We start from the raw sequence: 18,705 nt of genomic DNA on the forward strand, positions 1-18,705 counted from the left end.
TTTTTATTTTTGCTGTAAATCAGAACTGACAGCTATGTAGTTTGAAATCTACCACAAAGAAATCTGATTTTTAAATAAGGTTCCTTTATCACTGATTTTAATGAAAATTGGCTTATTTTGCATAAAGCTGTTCATTTTTCCTAAAGTAGCACATGTACAGCTAGGTGAAGAGGTGGTTACAGTTCATTTAAAAAAATTATTTGTGCACCTTTGAGAGCATGAGCAAAAGAAGTGTCTGTATATTGCTCTACAAGCTTGAAACTATCAATGTCAACAGATGCCTCTATCCAAACAGATTGCTCCATAAATGTTACCTTCCCTCCACCCACCCCAGTGATTCAGAAAGATATGGAAAGAGATACTGTTATTTCATTATTTTTTTAAATTGGTCTAGGTGATAATATAAAGAAAGAATTCTCTACCATAACGTTAGTTCTAGCTCTTCAGGATATCAAAATGCATATAGATGTATGGGTTAATTTATTTTGAGTGTAAATCATCAGTAATAGTGTCTCCAGCTTAAAGAGGCAATGTATTAGGTATCATTAGATCAATGTTTAGTTTAGTTTATACTTCACTCAGAAGTCCCAGGTAGTAACATTGTTAACAGTTTTTCTTCACAGGGCCACAGGCATGCTCTTTAATTGACATTTGTCTGATAGGAAGAAATACTTTCTGCAGAAATGGCTGTACTGTTGGCTTTGCTTACCAGGAATTTCTACTGCAGCCTGCTTTGCAAAAATTTCCAAAGTTATTTTCCTTTGTCAATTTTCCCTTCTTATTATCTGCATTGACAACGGTGACTCTCATAAATTAAATCTTTTCTTTGGGGGGGGGGGGGGGGGGGGGGGCGCTTTTTTTTATTTTAATAAATGGGAATATTTACTAATCTTGAAAAGAAAATTTAGCAAGGAAAAACCTAATAGTTTGTGGCAAGAGCAAGCTGGAACCTCCCTGGACTACATCATCTAGCCACTGAATGGAATGAAGAAAAGGTCAGTTAGGGATATATATCCTATCATCATTTAATAACATCCCGCCCTCCCCCCAAATCCCAGAAGCCATTGCTGCATGGGAATCTCTATCTGCCTTTGACTAGAGACCTTGCCCAATAAAGTTTTACTGCCTTAATTTAAAGCTCTTGTGACAACTGTCCTTGTAATATATTTGCCAGTCTTCCTATTCTCTACGTTTTGGTATTAGAAGACAGGCAACTGGTTACAAAATATGTTAGGGTTCTTGAAAATATAGCTTGCCTGCCAACCTTTAAGGATAGGCTAATTGAGAGCAGCTGGTTCATGGGCAGACAGAATTAACAATACTTCATTCACTTTATCTGATGCAGTGGTTCTCGCTTTAACAGTGACATCGTCTCCTATCTCAGCTCTCGCTTTAACATTGACATCATCTGCTATCTCACTAAATCTTTAGGTTTTTCTCTGCTTGTCCACTCTTCCAGAGCACAGATTTCTATTTCAGTTTGCTATACTTCTAGCAAGCTGACCGGACAGAGAAATGTTACAGTGCATCATCACCACCAGAATCATATTCTAGATGCCTGGTTCTGATCAGAAATTGAGGCAGTATTCAGTAGAACTACAAGTAAAGCTAATAAAAAGTATGACAAACAGTATTTTAGACATTATTTTCACTATAAACCCACCATTTACAAAACCCCCGAAAACAATAGAGAGAGGCACCACTCAGAATGTATTCTTAATTGGAAAGTATTGTCACACCATAGTCAAAACAGAAACTCCCCTTCCAGAATGGGCTACAGCTGCTGAGCACAGCACATCCAACTCCTAAACAGCAATGCCATGAGTCATATCAATGCTGTTAGATGGAAAAGGTAGTCAGCCAAGCCTTACAAATCAAGTAAATAGAATTATGTGAATCTTTTTTAACTGATGAGGTGGATGTAGCAAAAAGAAAAGAAACAATGTTTCAAAAAGATAAAAAAAGACAAATTTAGTCACTTACAATTCTAAGACTTTCAGCAAAGCTAGACTTAACTATTGTAGGAAGAACAAAATAAATACATATTTTATTTTTTCAGTCCACTTAATGAGTAAGCTGTATGCCCTAAAAGCTTAAACTGGAACATCCTTCTAGATACTTCTGCCACTACTTTTGATGACATTTATGGTGACTAGCCGTGAGTCTTTGCGTTGAGCAAACCTTCTACTTTCCAGGCAGTTGCTGGCTGGTTTTGCATGTTTGCATACATCTGCTCCAATGCCTACTCCATTCTGTATGTCAGTATGTCTCCCACTCTCCAGAACATGGTAGCTGAGGTTGTGAAAAGTCACTCACAACACATCGCTCACTTAGCATTTCCCTTTTCCATTACTGTCCAGCTAGTTTAACCTCTAAATAACCCAGAAAACTTAAGTGATTAAAATGAACGTTTCTGTGCCTTGACATATCAGGGCCAATGGAAATTACAGGAAAATATTATTAGCCACCCACTAATAAAAAGAGTGATTTTAAAGACTCAGGAAGATAGAGGAAGAGAAGAATATACGCAGTACAAGAAGTGTTACCATAAAGAATAAAGAAAACAAAACAAGGCAGACCAAGTAGAAGTGGAGAGCAAAAGTAAAAGCAGATATAGGACCTTTAAAAAAAAGTTTAATAACTACTGTTTACTTAAAAAAGGGAAACATAAAAACGAACTAACTTTTCAAAAAACATTCTGGAAAATACATCCACATATGTCCAGTAAGCTATATTAATAAAATCAAAGTTCTACAGTCTACTCGGCAAGATCAAATTCACTTCATCATAATAGGCCTGCATTTCACTAAAAATAGAAATTATGACTAGAATATTGCAGGCAATTTTGTATATTTGTGGTAACAAACAATACGTGCAAACCACTGGGGGGAAAAAATAATAAAAGAAATATAATTTGGGATGGAAAAGCTGTGCCTTCTTAACAAAAAGCAAGACAAGTAAGCATCATACATAAAAAGCCTCATTCAGAATTCACTGTTTTATGGAAGAGAAGCTGTGTGAGTGTATACGCAAAATAGTTTGTACTAAAAGCAACTCAGAAGAAACAAAATTTCCCTGTAACAAACATCTATCTTTATTAATGTTGGTCATTCCTTTAAATAAGGGTAGGTGGAAATGTTAAGAAAATTTTGCAAGCAATAATTTCCTGTATTAGGATTTATGAGAGGATGAAAATCTATAGGTTATATAAATTATATATTTATATATATTCATACATATTGGTGACAAGTTAATTGCACAGTTACTGTGAAATAATGCATGCTATTTTATGATAATAATGCAGTAAATCTATTGGAAACAATGGAACTGTAATTATATGGTAAGCTGTGTTAACGATACCACTTTAATATCCTGATGACTGTGAATTTAACTTATGTCAGCACTGTACGTACCGTAAAGTGATATACTGTATTTCTTTCCATGGTATAATAACAAAGCAACTTAATTACGTATTTCTTAGGTTACAAATAGTTCTAGCCTCCTGGATTAGAAGTTAAATATTAACAGAATAAATATCATGGGGAGAATCTTGGCCTCACTGAATTCAACAGGAATTTTCGGTAGGGCTAGGATGACTTTTGTCACATCTCTCTCACTACATTTGCATTGACACACCTCCGGTCAGGTTGGTGTTGTATATGTCCCAGATCCTCCTGACAGTCCTGTAACATGGGCTGGAGCTCTTCCTGGGGAGAGGGGGTGAGAGTCGCAGTTGATTGATGGCTATAGGAGACAGCGGCTGGAGAGGAAGCTGCTCCTCGGACAGGTGGAGTAGGACCTCGCTCATCTTCTTCCTCTTCCTCTAGCTCATCCTGCTGCAGATACATCCTTGCAGGTGGGACAGGACAAGGAATTTCTTGGTCATAGCTAAAATTAATTTTTTAAGAAAATAAGGACTTAACTTTTTACTGTGTAATTAGCATATCTGATACACATATAAATAGCCCAGAAAAAAATCAGTTATACGTGCTCTTGAAAACAGCTTAGTAAGGATGTACTGAGTGGATGTACACCACTGTCAGTAAGTGATCTCTAAATAGCCACACTACAGCTAGATGAGGAGCACCTAGAACAGTACTGAAGGAAGGTCTCACTGCCAGCTTGTAGGGCAAATTACAGTTCAATTAACTAGTGATTAAAGTGAGAAATGGATGATGTATTCATTTTTCTTACCTTTCATCCACTGAAAGACTGTAATCTTCACTATTGCTATGGGGAGGTGGATGTGCTGGAGGGGGTGGAAGAAGATCTGCCCAGTTCATGCCAGCTTGCTTGGGAGCCTTTGGGGTCCGAGCACCCTTCTTGTGCCCTTGACTCCCTGTGAATAAAAAGCAGTGCATATTTGTAATGCTTTTAAGTATCTCCTCACCAGTAGCTTTGAAAAACAAAATAACCATAGTCCTTCCCAGATCCTCTTGAATTCTCTAGGAATTTACTATTGTGCTGAGTTGGAATAAACTGGCATTCCTCCCTTTTACACCATTTTGTAATTGTAGCTTCTTTGTAGAATTACTCTACATTTTAAGCAGTTGAATTTAACCAGACACTTTACATAGCATGGAAAAAAACACATGGGATACAAAACTTGAATTGTTAATAAATAGCCAAAATGTGATAAAACCATAAATGAATTTCACAAGCAATGTCATTAAGAGTGAGATTCCTACTTCTATTAATTACATTATAGATTATCATCTAAAACAAATGAGCTGTAGACATATTTTCTAAAGTGCCTTTATACTATTTAATTGCTGGAACCCAAAATACAATATGATACAGATATGATCTATTAAAGTTCCACTGTTGCATTAAGTCAATGAATATATGTAATTTGTTCTTGTCCACTGAAACATTTTAGGCACAATGAAATTACTAGTTTTAGTCTAAATGGCAGGTGCAGTTGAAAATAATTGCTGGAAGAACTAAAATAACAGAAAAAAGGAGAAAGAAGATCGATGAAGTATGGCACAAATGTTTTCAACTACTATTATTGGGAAATTATAGCTCATAATAGAACAATGCAGCTTTAACAGTTCCAATAACTTTGAATAAGACCAATTATTCAGGTGGTCTTGAATTTTAACTTTGGACATGGCTATGATGAGAACTGATTCTACCATTGCTCCTTGGTATACATTTTTATCCTTCTTTGTTATTGTTACTTCTTTAATTGTAGATAAAGTCACCATATTTTTGAGAATGTTTTAGAATCCTTCACATTTCTCTCTTCAACTGAGGCATGGTTTTATATTACCATAGTTAAGCCTTATACACATGATTAAATATGTTGCAGTGAGACTTAGGAAGCTTGTTTTTCTCACCTCTGCTGTCTCAGATTTTCCATTCTTACGGACAGTAGTTCTGCTCATTATTGTCCCACATTAGCTGCCAGATACAAGTATGTTTTAGCTACGTACAATTATTTTTCTGGTATCTCAGTATGTCAAGCAAGACCCTAACTATCCCAAGGCAATCATCATCTGCATTCTCTCCGCTAAGCACCATGATATATACTAGGTTCAGCACAATTAATTTATTACTCTGGTCACCTTGCTTCATTCCTGCTTGGAGTCCTTGGTATAGGACTATAAATCGTCAGCACTATGAATAACCATAATAGGTGTCGGCATGCAGAATACCACCTTCTCATTTTTAATTTGCATGGGTTCATACCCCTGAGATGTTTCATGTAGAATTTCAGGTCTTAACGTCATTAAGCACAGGCTCAGCACGACATCCTGATGTTGGAGACCTGGGAACGGGCAAAAGGCTGGCTCCCAGAACACCCCTGAGCTGCTGGGAGAATCAGGAGCCATGCTTATCTCACCCCAGCCACTGAGAATTCAGGTCACCCAAAGGCACAGCAGGTTCATCTACATGTTTATGCCTCTGCTGTGCCTCAGTCACAATCGGTCAAGACGGAGCGCAGGTTAGGATTAAGGCAACTGGACTATCAAAGGCAACAGCAGAACAAAAGGTGAAAAGAAAAGTCCTCGTCTTGATTAGCAGATGTAAAGTCCAGGGCGCTGCTGACTGTGACCATAACTCACCCTATAATTGGCTTGATGTAAATAAACATTGGCTAAGTATCAGACTTACAGTAAAGCCCCAAACCAAGCCTATACGTAGTTTCTGGTTTAGCGCTGAACATTTCACACACCTCTACCAGAAATCAAAGCTGAAAGTTAACATGTTATACCATGATGAGAAGCAGTAACTTCTGAATTAAACCGTATTCTGTGGTTCCAAAGTACGGAATGCAATTTCAGTGCACTGGTCAGCATTCTCCAGCATAAAAAGCTATCTTGTTTCAAGATTTTTACAAAGGACTTTTAGATATTTTGCATAGGAGATGTCGATGAGAAACAAAATTTATAATTTTCTACTGTCTACACTTGAATAATGTACAAGATTAGTTTTGACATATAGCCACTGAAATCTATAAAAATTTTATGTATGCATGCATGCTTTTTTGCTCAATAAAATGCATGGGTTTAATTCTAAAAATGAAAAATTTCTTAAAGCAGTTCTGTTAGGTATCACTCAAACGTTCTGGTATCTTGAGCCTGTTCATGAATAAGGTTGTCTTGGGTGAGTAGATCCAAGAGATGGAAAAGAAGTCAGTAAACTACCAGGAAGGTAATACATAAATTAAAATCCTCTTTTTTTTTTGACAGCTGAAAAGGAATTTTTATGAGTTGCCCATCTGGAGACGGTAATATTAAACAGTAGGGCATTAACATTAGGAAATCCAACTTCTATTTGATTTCATGGCTTTCATAATTTTGGACAATCAATTACTTAATTGACATTTAGATGGCACCAAGCAATCATGAGGATGCAACAGAAATATAGACATCTATTGGGCCAGTTTTTATGCTGTTTAACATCCCTGTGCTGTACGACTTTCCCCGTCATCCCTTCTGTAAGTCCAGTAACTAGTGCTAACCACGGCTGCAGCGTCCAAACATGAAAAAACCTAAGGTGCAGAAAACACCGTAGATACTCACCAGATGTACTACTGCCTCTGTCTGAGCTGTTGTAGGATCCACCTGTATTCTGGTCGTATGACTGGTTGTATGGAATAGTTGGAGCAATGTTGTCATTTACCCGGTAATCTGCAAGTTTAATAGTATAGTTAATGCTACCCTTCAGAAACACATCTACTTTTATACACCTGCTTTATAACACAAAGTAAGATCTCCTGAAAATAGTGAGGAAGAAATAAATTCATTTTTTGAAAGGAAAATCATCCTATAATCATGTTTTATTTTTATCTTGTCTCTAATTGTAAGTTTAAGGAAAATCATGGGAACTTACTAGCTCCACAGCAAAAATGAAGTAAAATGAAATCCTGTGCACAGGGTTGTCGCAATGCCTCTGCAACAATTAAGTCTCAGTGGCTATATATACAACCTGCGTGAGCATTTTGCATACGAATAGACTGTCACCTTGATTGATTTTCCACGGTCTCTGCTTAATTTACACATGCAGGGTAGCCAATGGACTGTGGTAGCTACTTTTTGTATTTCAAAGGTGACAAACCCACATAGGAGTCAGCCGTGTATTACAAGGGCTGAATGATCTGCTGGAGCAACAATGCAGCTCCACTGAATTTGGTTTACAACAGAAGAGGTCTTTGTTTAACGCCTGCTGGCTCCAAGAAGATTTCTATTTACATGGGGTCATGCAGGTTCTAGCTACAGGCAGGGCCTTTTTTTGCTAATGGCTGTTACCATAACTTCCTTCTCCAGTTCCAAAGCTCTTGATATACATGTTACTTTTAAATCTAGATTTGGCAACCAGATCTGTAAAACTTTATCAGAAGTAAAATACTCATCTGACAAAACAATACTCTCATGCCAAAAAGGAGTTACAATTTACAGAGAACAGAAAGGAGCTGAGTTACTCTTCATACAGCAAATAAAATTGCATCATAAACAGAATCACTGGACATAAAGTAGTGACAATGAAGCACAGCATGTAACTCATCAAAATGGTTATTTCCCATCACGAAAGCTATAGGTATAATCATCAGGAAGATGGTTTTGACTTAGGAAATGAGAAAACCAAGATCAGAATATTGACTCATAAAATAGCAAATCAAAACAAAAATAAACAAAACTAAGAATCCAGTCCCCATCTGCTGCAGAAATGTTCATGATAATGTAAGCATGGGAAAAAGAGCAAAATGATAAATTCCACACCAGAGTGTATTCTGTAATAGTTTCTCAGCCTAGTTGCATTCCAGAGACCACGCTGAAGCCCTACATACCGCATATGTTTACACAGAGGATAAACAGTAAATCAACACTCTGAAATATGTATATATGACTGTCAGCAGACAATACTGTAAGGGGGCCTTTCCACACTACAATATGCTAGAGAATATGCAGCTGTAACATACATAGTTTGAAAGATGCAGTATCTTCCAGGGCATAAAAACCGAACATGTTTTAATTCCAAAACAGATATGTAATACACAGTTCATGAAAGAAAACATAATTACAAAAAAATACAGCTTTCACCCTCTAGTAAGGAGCCACAAAAATTGAATTTTCTTTTGACATGTTTATATCAAGGGAAGGTGTCACATTTTATATTGCCCTTTGAACTCCTCTGTGAGTAGATGGGTCCGGTAGAGAAATCAACATTCCTGTAATGAAACGTATCTTTTTACTGGATAACTTATCGCTATGCGATCACCTGAGTTACAACAATCCATGCAAAAAGTTCCAAGTTAGAATGGGTCCAGTTCCTAGGGATACTGTTTTGCAAATCAGGTTATTAAAAGAGGTTGCATGGTAGCCTGGAGGACTAGCAAGAAATCACATACCTATTTCTTCCAACTCCCACACATTATATTAAAGAAACATGCCCTCAAGGCCAGAAAAGCACATTCTGATGTTTCCCGTTAACACTGAAATCAATTTATTTTTAGCTTCTGGATCCACAGACTTCAGTCAGGGTAACAAAGGAATTTAGTTTCCAAAACCGTGTGCGGTAGCATTGCCTCTCAATATGTGAATCGAAGGCTTGCTAGGAACAAGTCTAAAATGAATTGGATCACTCCATTTGTGTCCCCAGTGTACAACACAATACAATTTTACAGAGTTTGATATGCAAAATTTCATTCGTTTACATGAACATGTAGATTTAATTAGTCTCCATCCACGACTGGGAAGAGTGGGTTGACCTATTTAAAATTTAAGGTAGAGTATAATGTGACTACCATGCATCTGGCTTATGAATAAAATATCTGGCCTCTGTCCTAACCAATCCCTTAACTACTATTAAATTTAAATTAATCTCAAATCCATAGGAAATATATTTTATTTAGCTCTTTTCTAAAGATACAGCTTGTTATTTTTTATGATAAATTCAATATCTGAAGGTTGTTGTGGTGCTAATTAACTTTCTGACACTGCTAACTGTGGATTTCTAAATCCAAAGAGGGAGAAGTCTAAAAGCACCACAGAAGTCTGTAATTGCTGAACCTGAAAGCTTTAGACTCCCAGCACCAGAAGGTCAAAACTCCTCTGATGCCTAAAGAGGAGAAACAAGCCAAAAGCTCTTCACCTTTGTTTAATTTGTTTTGCTCCATAATGTTGTACTGTATGGGTGCAACCTCTTGCTTTTGCTGAACAGAGGGTTTCCAGTGTTTCTCATTCGTATCCCCGCTGCCATTGTTAACATTATTGCTGATATTTGACTGGATGAGTTGAGTGGTGGCATAAGGAGTGGGCTGCCCAGGCTGGCTGACAAATCTTCCGTCCTTTAGATTTGGACTATTGAAGGTTTTCATCTCATTGATTTTGTTGCTGAGGTCCACGTCACCATATACAGTTGACTCAGGCAACATCAGGTTTGTTTGCTTGTTGTCCAGCTGATTGTTGTAATTTGCTATACAATCGGCTAACCACAGAGGAAAGAAAAAAGAAAAGGTCATTCTGTTCGCTTACACTATGCTTTCAATGAAATTCCCCTTAAAAATTTTTTAGTGCATAACTATATGGCTTGCATCCATGAAGCAGAGATACTGTAATTAACTAAATAATTTACAGAATATTATTTACCTTATAAGCTACTGCTTCAAAAGTAGTGTTCACTGTTTTGATTCACTGTAAATTCAGACCTTCTGAATTGTATCTACAATGACTTACCTTGCTGGGCTTCTTCTACAGTGGCCATATAAACATTCACATTTTTAGACATTATTCTCAAAGCAGTATAGATATCCAATCAATAACTGTGATTAAAATAATTTGCGTTGAAAGGAAAAATCAACCAAAACTTAATAGTGGGAATAACTAAACATGACAGTCATCTCATGTCATCTCAACAGCATTTAGACTTTCTTGTACTTGTGATAAGAAACAGAGATACAACAGATTTTTATAAAACAGACTGAAAAATGATTACACATAACAGAATTAAAGAGAAACAGTACAATGTGAAATGTAACTCAGTACCCAGTAGCAAGTCTTTATTTGATCATTGTTTCCTTGTACAATCTTATATTTTGGTTTAAAACAAAAAGACAGGAAAGCAATCTGGAATTTTTGCTAATTTTTAGTTGCTTTGGATATTGCAAAATAAGTAATACCATAATAATACCATTGTCCTGTATGCTAAATATGTATCATACAGACAGCATGAATTCATTCTTCTAATAGTTATTGCATCATGAGATCACCACTTTTGCATAGAGTAAATTAGACATGTACTGATGCTCTGGCCACTACTGTATGAACCAGTGTGCCTGCCTTTCCGCGTTCTCTTGCCTCTGCGTGACAGCAGCTCCACACACTTTTTTTCCTCTCCATATCCAGTCCATGGGAAGAATACTGAATGGAATAACACAGTCTGTGGGTCGGCACAGTTAAGGTGGCACTAAGTTAGAAGCCTTAGCGAAACTACCATTCAACGATCATTAAGCAAAAATTCTCATTTGCCAGCTGCTTAATGCATCAATAATTACATAACAATCACCAGGAATACAGTTTTCCTCTTTTAAAAGACGTAGTATTTAAGCTAATGAGTTTGATTCAAAACCTGAAGTCCATTACCTGTGGCCACAATTAATGTACTGGAGAGGGTGCCAAGTAAAACTAAGTACAGAATTCAGGATTTGACCATTATACTAGATGAAATAACTACTAAATATAGAGGATGTTCAATTTCAAAAATATTCCCTGATACATACATCTTTTTCGATAAATATTTCCTGAAAAAGAGAAATAAAATACTACTTGAGGAAGAAAACCACTGATCCACATTTTCACTGATTAAGGAACAGTATCAGAACATGCCACATAACAGCTTATCATTGCACATTTCATGCCCCCCAGCTTGTGTTTTTTGAAGGTTTTACTGTTTGATATATTTTCCTTTCTTATGTGAGCTGTTATTTATTGCTTCACAGTCTTCAACTTCCTGATTTCTACTTTTTAAATGTTTTCATTTCTGCTTTTTCTCTCACCTACTGAAACCACGCTAGTCTTTCCTCCTTTCCAAGTCTATTGTATTATATTGGGCAATTATATATCCAGCATATTCTTCATTCCTAATACCTCATGCTTTGCTATAATATCCTTGCAGAGTCACTTATAACACATTTTTACCTTCTTGCATTTTCAGCTACATCCGATTTGTGTGTAGGGCAGTATCATCGATACAGTATATGCAGTAGGTACATTTTTTTACATAGACACATTAGAATTCCTCATACAAAGTACTTAAAACTGGTTTACCTATATAGCAGAAGGTTTATTCTGTTAGATTTTTTTATAGCATCTACTTTTAGAACAATCCGTTCCCATTCTGTAGACTTGGAAGACAGTACCATACTTAAAAGAAATTAAAAATGCACAGTTACTTAGCATATTCACAGCTATAGAGGGGATATCCAACTCTGCTGCTTCAGAGCATAAGCCAAGCCCACGCTGACATAATCAGGAATATTTGCCAGATTTTCCAGGACAGAAGAGACCACTATGAGCATCTTCTCTGACCCTCAAGCTCATAAGCTCTACACAAAAGGAAGGAATTGCTTTGCAACACAACCAAGCTTAATATAAAAGCTAAATTGAGAAATAATCCACTGCACCTCATAACAAGATGTTATAATAGTTTACAATCCCCAAAAATGCGCACTCTCTTCCTTTTCTGAATTTGTTAACTTTCAGTTACTAGAACTTGGTATGTCTGTACTTGCCACAATAAAGTATCTCTGTATCAGAAATCTTTTTATATAGGTATTTGTGGACGTGATATCCTTGGGCAGGGTAAGATACAAGTCTCTAATACTAAAATCTCTCACCTTCCTCTGAAGCACCTGGCACTGGTCACTGTCAGACAGCATATTGCAGGAGATGAATTACCACCATCACATTATGGCTGGTTTCACATTAATTACAGGAGGTAATGCTGTTTTGCACTTATGCAACTTCACTATAGGTAATCATACTCCCTCTCTGAAGTGCTGGGAAATGCTACTAGCAAAAATCAGCTAGAGATGCTGGTAGTGGAAAAGACTCATTTTCATTCCTCACCAGTAACACAAACTGGGTTAAAACAAAAGGAACCTAAGGTCCATTTAAAACAAAATGTGCAACAATTAGTACTTCCAGATATATTTCCCCAACTGTGTTCCCATGGAACTCACAAGGTTTTTTTCAAGAGCACTCTGAGTCCTGCCCAAGCTCCCGGGAACTACCACTTAACCTAACATTTCATAATTGCTTTTAGAGTGTGAAGTTAAGTTTTTTATCCACACACCCTAAACAGAAAACCGGCTATCCAATTTTGTACAGAATGGCACCCCAAGGGAGGTTTTGAATGTGCCGAAGTAGATTGACTGTCTTGCAAGTACTGTGGCAATGTTTTATTTCTTGCTTCCCATCACACCCAAACCAGAAGGAAAATCTCACTAGTGTCATTCTCATACTTCTCCTTCTCCATCCAAGCAACAAGGATGTACAGAACAACCTAAAAATGACCTTATCTGCTCTTTCTCAGATGCTGAAACATATCAGTTCAGTGTGACTTTTGGTAACATTGAACTTTGCACAGGCTCCTTCAGCCTACAGCTTGCTCCAATTATCCAAAGGGCACCGAAAAAAAGGATCCAAAAAGGGACCAAAAGCATAATCGTGGCATAGAGGAGAAATTATATTAAGTCTAAATGCATTGGAAATAAAAAAAACCAAACAAATGTGTACACTCTCTCAGGTATCAGAAGTATATACTCTGTAAAGAAGATTCCTTAGCAAGGTAGAAACATATCTAACCTGGTCGACTGTACGTCGTAAGGTTGCTATCACTGTTTCCGTTGCCAGAGGTGCAGCAGTTGATGGAGCAGTCATTGTGATTGTTCCCTGTGTTAGGCCAAGTATCTGCTAGCCATGGCTGAGTGGCCGGTTCACTGATGTTTAGGAGTCCTGGCCTTTAAAAACAAAGCTTGGTCATTTCAAAAATTAAACAAAAGCATTTTCACATTGCAATTCTATTCTTCTCAAAAGGTTAGATATTACAAAATAGTATCACATATTTAAAGGCTTGAGCATTGGAAAATACAGCTTGATTCAATTATTTAATGGTTTCTAGTTTCCTATATAACCTGTTCCTTGCTAAGACACGCTGAAGTGAACAGCTAAGGACAGCATCAGCTCAGTTTGCTGAACTACACATATACGTTGGTGTGCACCCTTTACCTGTCACTTTGGTTTTGGTTGTAGGTGTGTTTTTTTTTTCTGCGAAGGTTGTATTTTTATTTTTCTGCCCCTTCTCCCTTTCTTAAAGAAAGTGAGGTAAAAAAGGGGAACTTGGCAAGTCAAACAAACAAAAAGTTCACACATGGAAGCGAGATGGATACATGGAAATAAGAGCCGAGTTTGGATGTGAATACTCCCAAATTCTTGGTGATTTATGAAGCCAAGTTCTCCTCACCATCAGATAGTACTACTGTAGTGGATCAAAGGGAACAGCAGATTACAGAAACTTCTGTCGTTTGGGAGTATTTGGATCTCACTAAGCATACTGAGTGTGCGACACATCTTTGTTAATGAGTAAGCCACTTGCTTAATCTTTATGTGGGTGGAACAGCAGCAGCTCCTAAGCAAGTTTAAAGTAACTGGGAATACCCAACACCTTTACAAATATCCAGATATCAATGCTGCATACTGGCTGCTTTTGGAATAAAGTGTATTCCTGCCATCAGCAGAAAGAAATAGCATTCTTTGGTTTCTAAGTTGCTGAATTTTTCTATTGTGTGTGTGTGAGTGTGAAAGATGCTCTGATGAATGTTTTGTAGAATCTTTGGTGCCTCTTCAGTTTTCACACTAACAATGCAATGGTATGTTATAAAGTCCCATATAAATAGCATCCCCTAACAACTTAAAATTGCCTTTGATAACTAAGGTGCTTTTAAAAATAGATAACTTTAGCCACTGTCATATATATAAAAAAAAAGGAACATAGTCTCTTTCATCACAGGATTTAACAGCCAACTTTCCATTTGAAATAGCGCAGAAACTATTCTCCATAATATTAGATGTGACACTCTTAAAAAATAAAATATGCTAATCCTCTTAAACTGCAAGTTGAGAATACAAACTGCATGCAGTTAGTTGTGGGGGATATAGTCTGTCAGTGCCGCAGGCTTAAGTCATAGTCTTAGAATGACATTTAAAAGATCTATACATATATGTGTATATATATTTCTGTACTCCCTATGTCATCTGACAATTTAACATAGGAGGTGATGAGGCTTGACTTACTGTCAGGCGAACAAACCAGCCAATACACATACACTAAACAAGTATTTTTGTAAATCTGAAATAAACGTACAGCTATGTAGTCCTGTGAGCAGGCCAGCTGATTTGAAATACTCTGCCTTTTTCCCTACCACTCTGCTCTTACAATGAAATCACACCTCCAGGCATTTGGAGGAGACAAAGCCTTCCAGAATGTTTCAGCACTTTCAAGACCTGTGTACTGGATTTTTGGATAGAGAGTTAAAGGTCCTTTGCTTCTAAAATTTACTTTGCATTCACACCTGCTGTCATGTAAGAAATGTGGTGTGAGGTATATAAGTAGACGAAAACTACTAATTGGAGCCATTTAGGTGGACCTGTAGGCAAGAGACGTTTGCATTACAGCTCCATAGCCTGGTGATGATTGGAGATCATAATTGCCAAAGATCTTTAACCTTTGCAGCAAATTTCTTGAATTCTTGAATTACTGTACTGGGTCTGGGGTAGGGGTGGACTGAGCAAGTGGCTGTGTGTGTGCCTAGCTGCTGGCTGGAGTCAATCCACCACAATTACCATTACTTGAATCCTGTCTAGAAAAGGGATTGCCACAGAAATGGGTATTTTTTCAGCATCACAGAAGTGGGGATTATGTTGAAATATATCACTGTGACATTTTGAATTCTGAATAATGCTTTAACGTGCTCGCATAACTGCACTTGGCAAAAATACTAAACCTCTCCAAAACATTGCAAATATAATGTAAGGAAGTGAAAACCTTAGGTTTGGAAATCAGAGGAAGGTTTCATATGTAAAAATAACATTTTTTTTTACATTGCAGAAGTATGTTTCGTATTCTACAAAATATGGGACATCATACATCCTGTAAATACTATATATGCAAATGAACAAAAGAAGCATAGATGTTAGCACCTTGAATCAATTACACTGCTAGATTGTGGCACTGATCCTTAAAACTAGGACAGTAAAAAATGATGCTGCTTCTCTAGCAGTACCAAAATGACTGCATACAGTGTAGACACTTCTGGGTTCATTTCTGTCCTCTGAGTCTATGTGAGTGTGCTTTGTCTAGCTTGTGCTATGCGAAGAGCAAGAAAGCACAGTGGCACAAAGAACACAAAGGATGTTAACTGTGTATCTTTTTGAACAACCTTGTCAGTGAAAGAGAGGGTTCATCTCTGTTCTCTCTTATTTTCTCGCTATCCTGGGGTGAAGGCAGCAACCCAGTGATTTACGGATTTGTCCATTCAAAAGTCACATGGTAACTGTTCTAGAGGTTTTCCTCCATGGTTTTATGGCCAGAACAACACAGCAGCATACAGCGCTGGACAGAGATATCTGCAATTGCTCTTAACATGCCAGGTTCAGCAGCAGCAGCAGAGTAGCATCGCCTCTGCACAGCATTCAAGTAGAGCGGGAATGTTTAATTTTATGCCTAATCTTCACCATTACTGCATTTTTGTATGGTCTTGCAAATTAGGAATCACAAGATGCCACTTGTGAAACAGGAATTGATGTAGGAATTTATTGCCCAGCTGCTCCTGAGATTTTAGAGTTTATTTCAGCGTCATGCCAAATCTTTAACCGAGATGCTTACAAAAAGGCATGCTTGAATGTGACCTAGAAAAAAAAAGGTGTGCTACTTAAGTGACACTGCTTTGACCTGCCTTTTTGCTAAAACCATTATTTTGCCTCCTGAATAAAACTCTACCTCTACACAGGAAATGTAAATTACTGTTTTGTCCATTGCCATTCATTAAGTAATAACGTAAACCCAGTAAACATGTTTTAGTTAAATCCTCAGTCTGAAATGAGTTAGGTTCTCAAAGTGGGGGGCTTTAAATTTAAAACCTACCTGTTTCCCTCTCCTTCAGTGCCCCGTCTCTTGTAAGTGATGCTTTAACTGTTTTCCATTCACAGCAAGATTTTTTCTTAAAAAGTCACCTTATAAGCCATTTATGTCTTCAGCAATTTTTTCCAATAAATGTTTTCTTTCTTTGTAGTATTTGTGAACCAACTATATTTCTTAATCTTCATAAATGCCACGACTTAATTACTTTTACTCCCTTAATCAGCTGGTAAGCCAGGTCTTTATTTTGAAGTTAAAGTGCTCCCTCTGCTGCTCATTTTTTGAGATGCAGTTTTTACAGGTTAACAAAGCTGAAAATATTACAACTCATTCTTTGGAAATTAGCCTAAAAATTCAAACCATATATCCTCCTTCTAAACAGAAGAATATATGGCCAAAACTTATAAATTAATATAATAAATTAAAACATATCTTTGCGAGTGATTATTCTGCCATCACTTACAAGGACAATTCCTATCATCCTTAAATTTAGTTGCACTCGATTTATAGCTTTAAAAATAAAGCACATAATTACCTGCCTCCACTGCTTACAGCCTCTCCTCCTCTCTGATACGTTACTGAAATAGTTAAAGATAAAAAAAAGGAAATAATTTAAAAATCATAAAAGACTCCTTAAATAGCAGTATTAAATTTGCCTTTGTTTCATTTTAGCTAAGACAATAAACGTGCATTGTTTATACATTAATTCTGAGTCTCATTCTACAAGCTATTCCTTCAAATGTAAGTTTATACATAATACTTGTGTTGCTTGATAACTGACAGTCTTAGCTCCAACAAAGTTTTATATTTCAGTTCTGTTCTGAAAAACACACACACACACACACATATCGCTTAAGAAAGCAGGAAGCCATACATCACGTTGAACTTATCCTTCACATAACTCTGCTGACTTCAGTGGAGTTACTCTGTGGAAGAATTTAGGTCATATATTTATTTCATGAATGGCTAGATGTTAAAGCTTTGCTGTACCTTATTATTTTGGTAAGATTAAAGAGGTATCATAATTCTATAACAGACCTTACTTCAATGTAAACAATGGCTCATTACAGCTGAACCTACTGCAAAAACACATGCTCTTTCTGAATGTTACTGCACTATATTCATGGAACAGGCACAGTCTAAAAGTACAGAGAAGCTTCACATTTTATAACATTTTACAATTGGATTTATTAATGATACTCTTTTATTTAAAAATTTAAATGTATAAATCTTAGTAAAAAAAGTCTGGCAGAAAGAATACTTGCTAAATTAGAAGGAACAGTTTTGCTAGCATTTCAGAAGCACTACACATTAACAAAGTGGATGTCCACATGCATTTATTTGTTGGCATGGATTGCATATCCTTCACAGGAAGCATCATGGTTGAAAAGTTAGTTTTTAGGATGCAAACATCCAAGAAGAAACAGTGCTATAAATTCTGCAGGTTTACATTGGGTTTGGCAAAGGGTTAAGGAGATTGCCTCCCTGCAAATGCTGATGGATTCTACATTTTCCAACTAGGAATGTGTTGAAAAAAAGCAGCCAAATTCTGCTCTTTAGAAGAACTCCAAAGCGGGAGTCTGCAAGAGAGAGATAAATGCTGGCAGTGATTACAATAACAGGATTAAAATGTAGGATGCATTGCTACAGGTAAGTCTTTTACTATAGGTAACGCTAAAGAAGAGGGTCTGGTTGCATTTAAAGTCAATGGAACTAATGACTGGGATCCTGGATTGAAAAAGGATTTTTTTTTCCTTTAAATGTTTTACATACTTTGTGGTTTTTCCAGTTTCTTCTTTAAAAATCTCAGTGCTATTTATTTTGCAGCTCTGACCTATCTTACGGAGTCCTGATATTTTCTTTTAATGTTAAGAATCCAACTGAGAAAATATATGTTAGCTAACCTACCAACCTCTGCAGAATTTCAGTAGTGTGCTACAATTGTGATTGCAATAGAAGCCCTCTGTTAAGCCAATTAAAGTAACAGCAAAAATAATAATAGTTTGAATTAGTCTCCACCGTGGATCTCAAAGGACTTCAGAAACATTCAGGGCCACTCTG

General features: G+C 36.8%; 1 protein-coding gene across 1 annotated transcript in view; it reads right to left on the bottom strand.

The window, feature by feature from the left end:
• Nucleotides 1-18,705, bottom strand: part of ROBO1 (roundabout guidance receptor 1) — a 321,785-nt gene that overhangs the window by 13,615 nt on the left and 289,465 nt on the right. The window contains exons 19-24 of the mRNA XM_050915366.1: nucleotides 17,180-17,222; nucleotides 13,314-13,468; nucleotides 9,601-9,936; nucleotides 7,032-7,139; nucleotides 4,195-4,339; nucleotides 3,637-3,888 (exon numbers count right to left, since the gene is read on the bottom strand). Coding sequence (XP_050771323.1) covers nucleotides 3,637-3,888; nucleotides 4,195-4,339; nucleotides 7,032-7,139; nucleotides 9,601-9,936; nucleotides 13,314-13,468; nucleotides 17,180-17,222 — 1,039 coding nt within the window. The remainder of the gene's footprint in view (nucleotides 1-3,636; nucleotides 3,889-4,194; nucleotides 4,340-7,031; nucleotides 7,140-9,600; nucleotides 9,937-13,313; nucleotides 13,469-17,179; nucleotides 17,223-18,705) is intronic.

The sequence above is a fragment of the Gymnogyps californianus genome, chromosome 1 (assembly GCF_018139145.2).
Source record: "Gymnogyps californianus isolate 813 chromosome 1, ASM1813914v2, whole genome shotgun sequence".
In the NCBI taxonomy this organism is placed as follows: domain Eukaryota; kingdom Metazoa; phylum Chordata; class Aves; order Accipitriformes; family Cathartidae; genus Gymnogyps; species Gymnogyps californianus.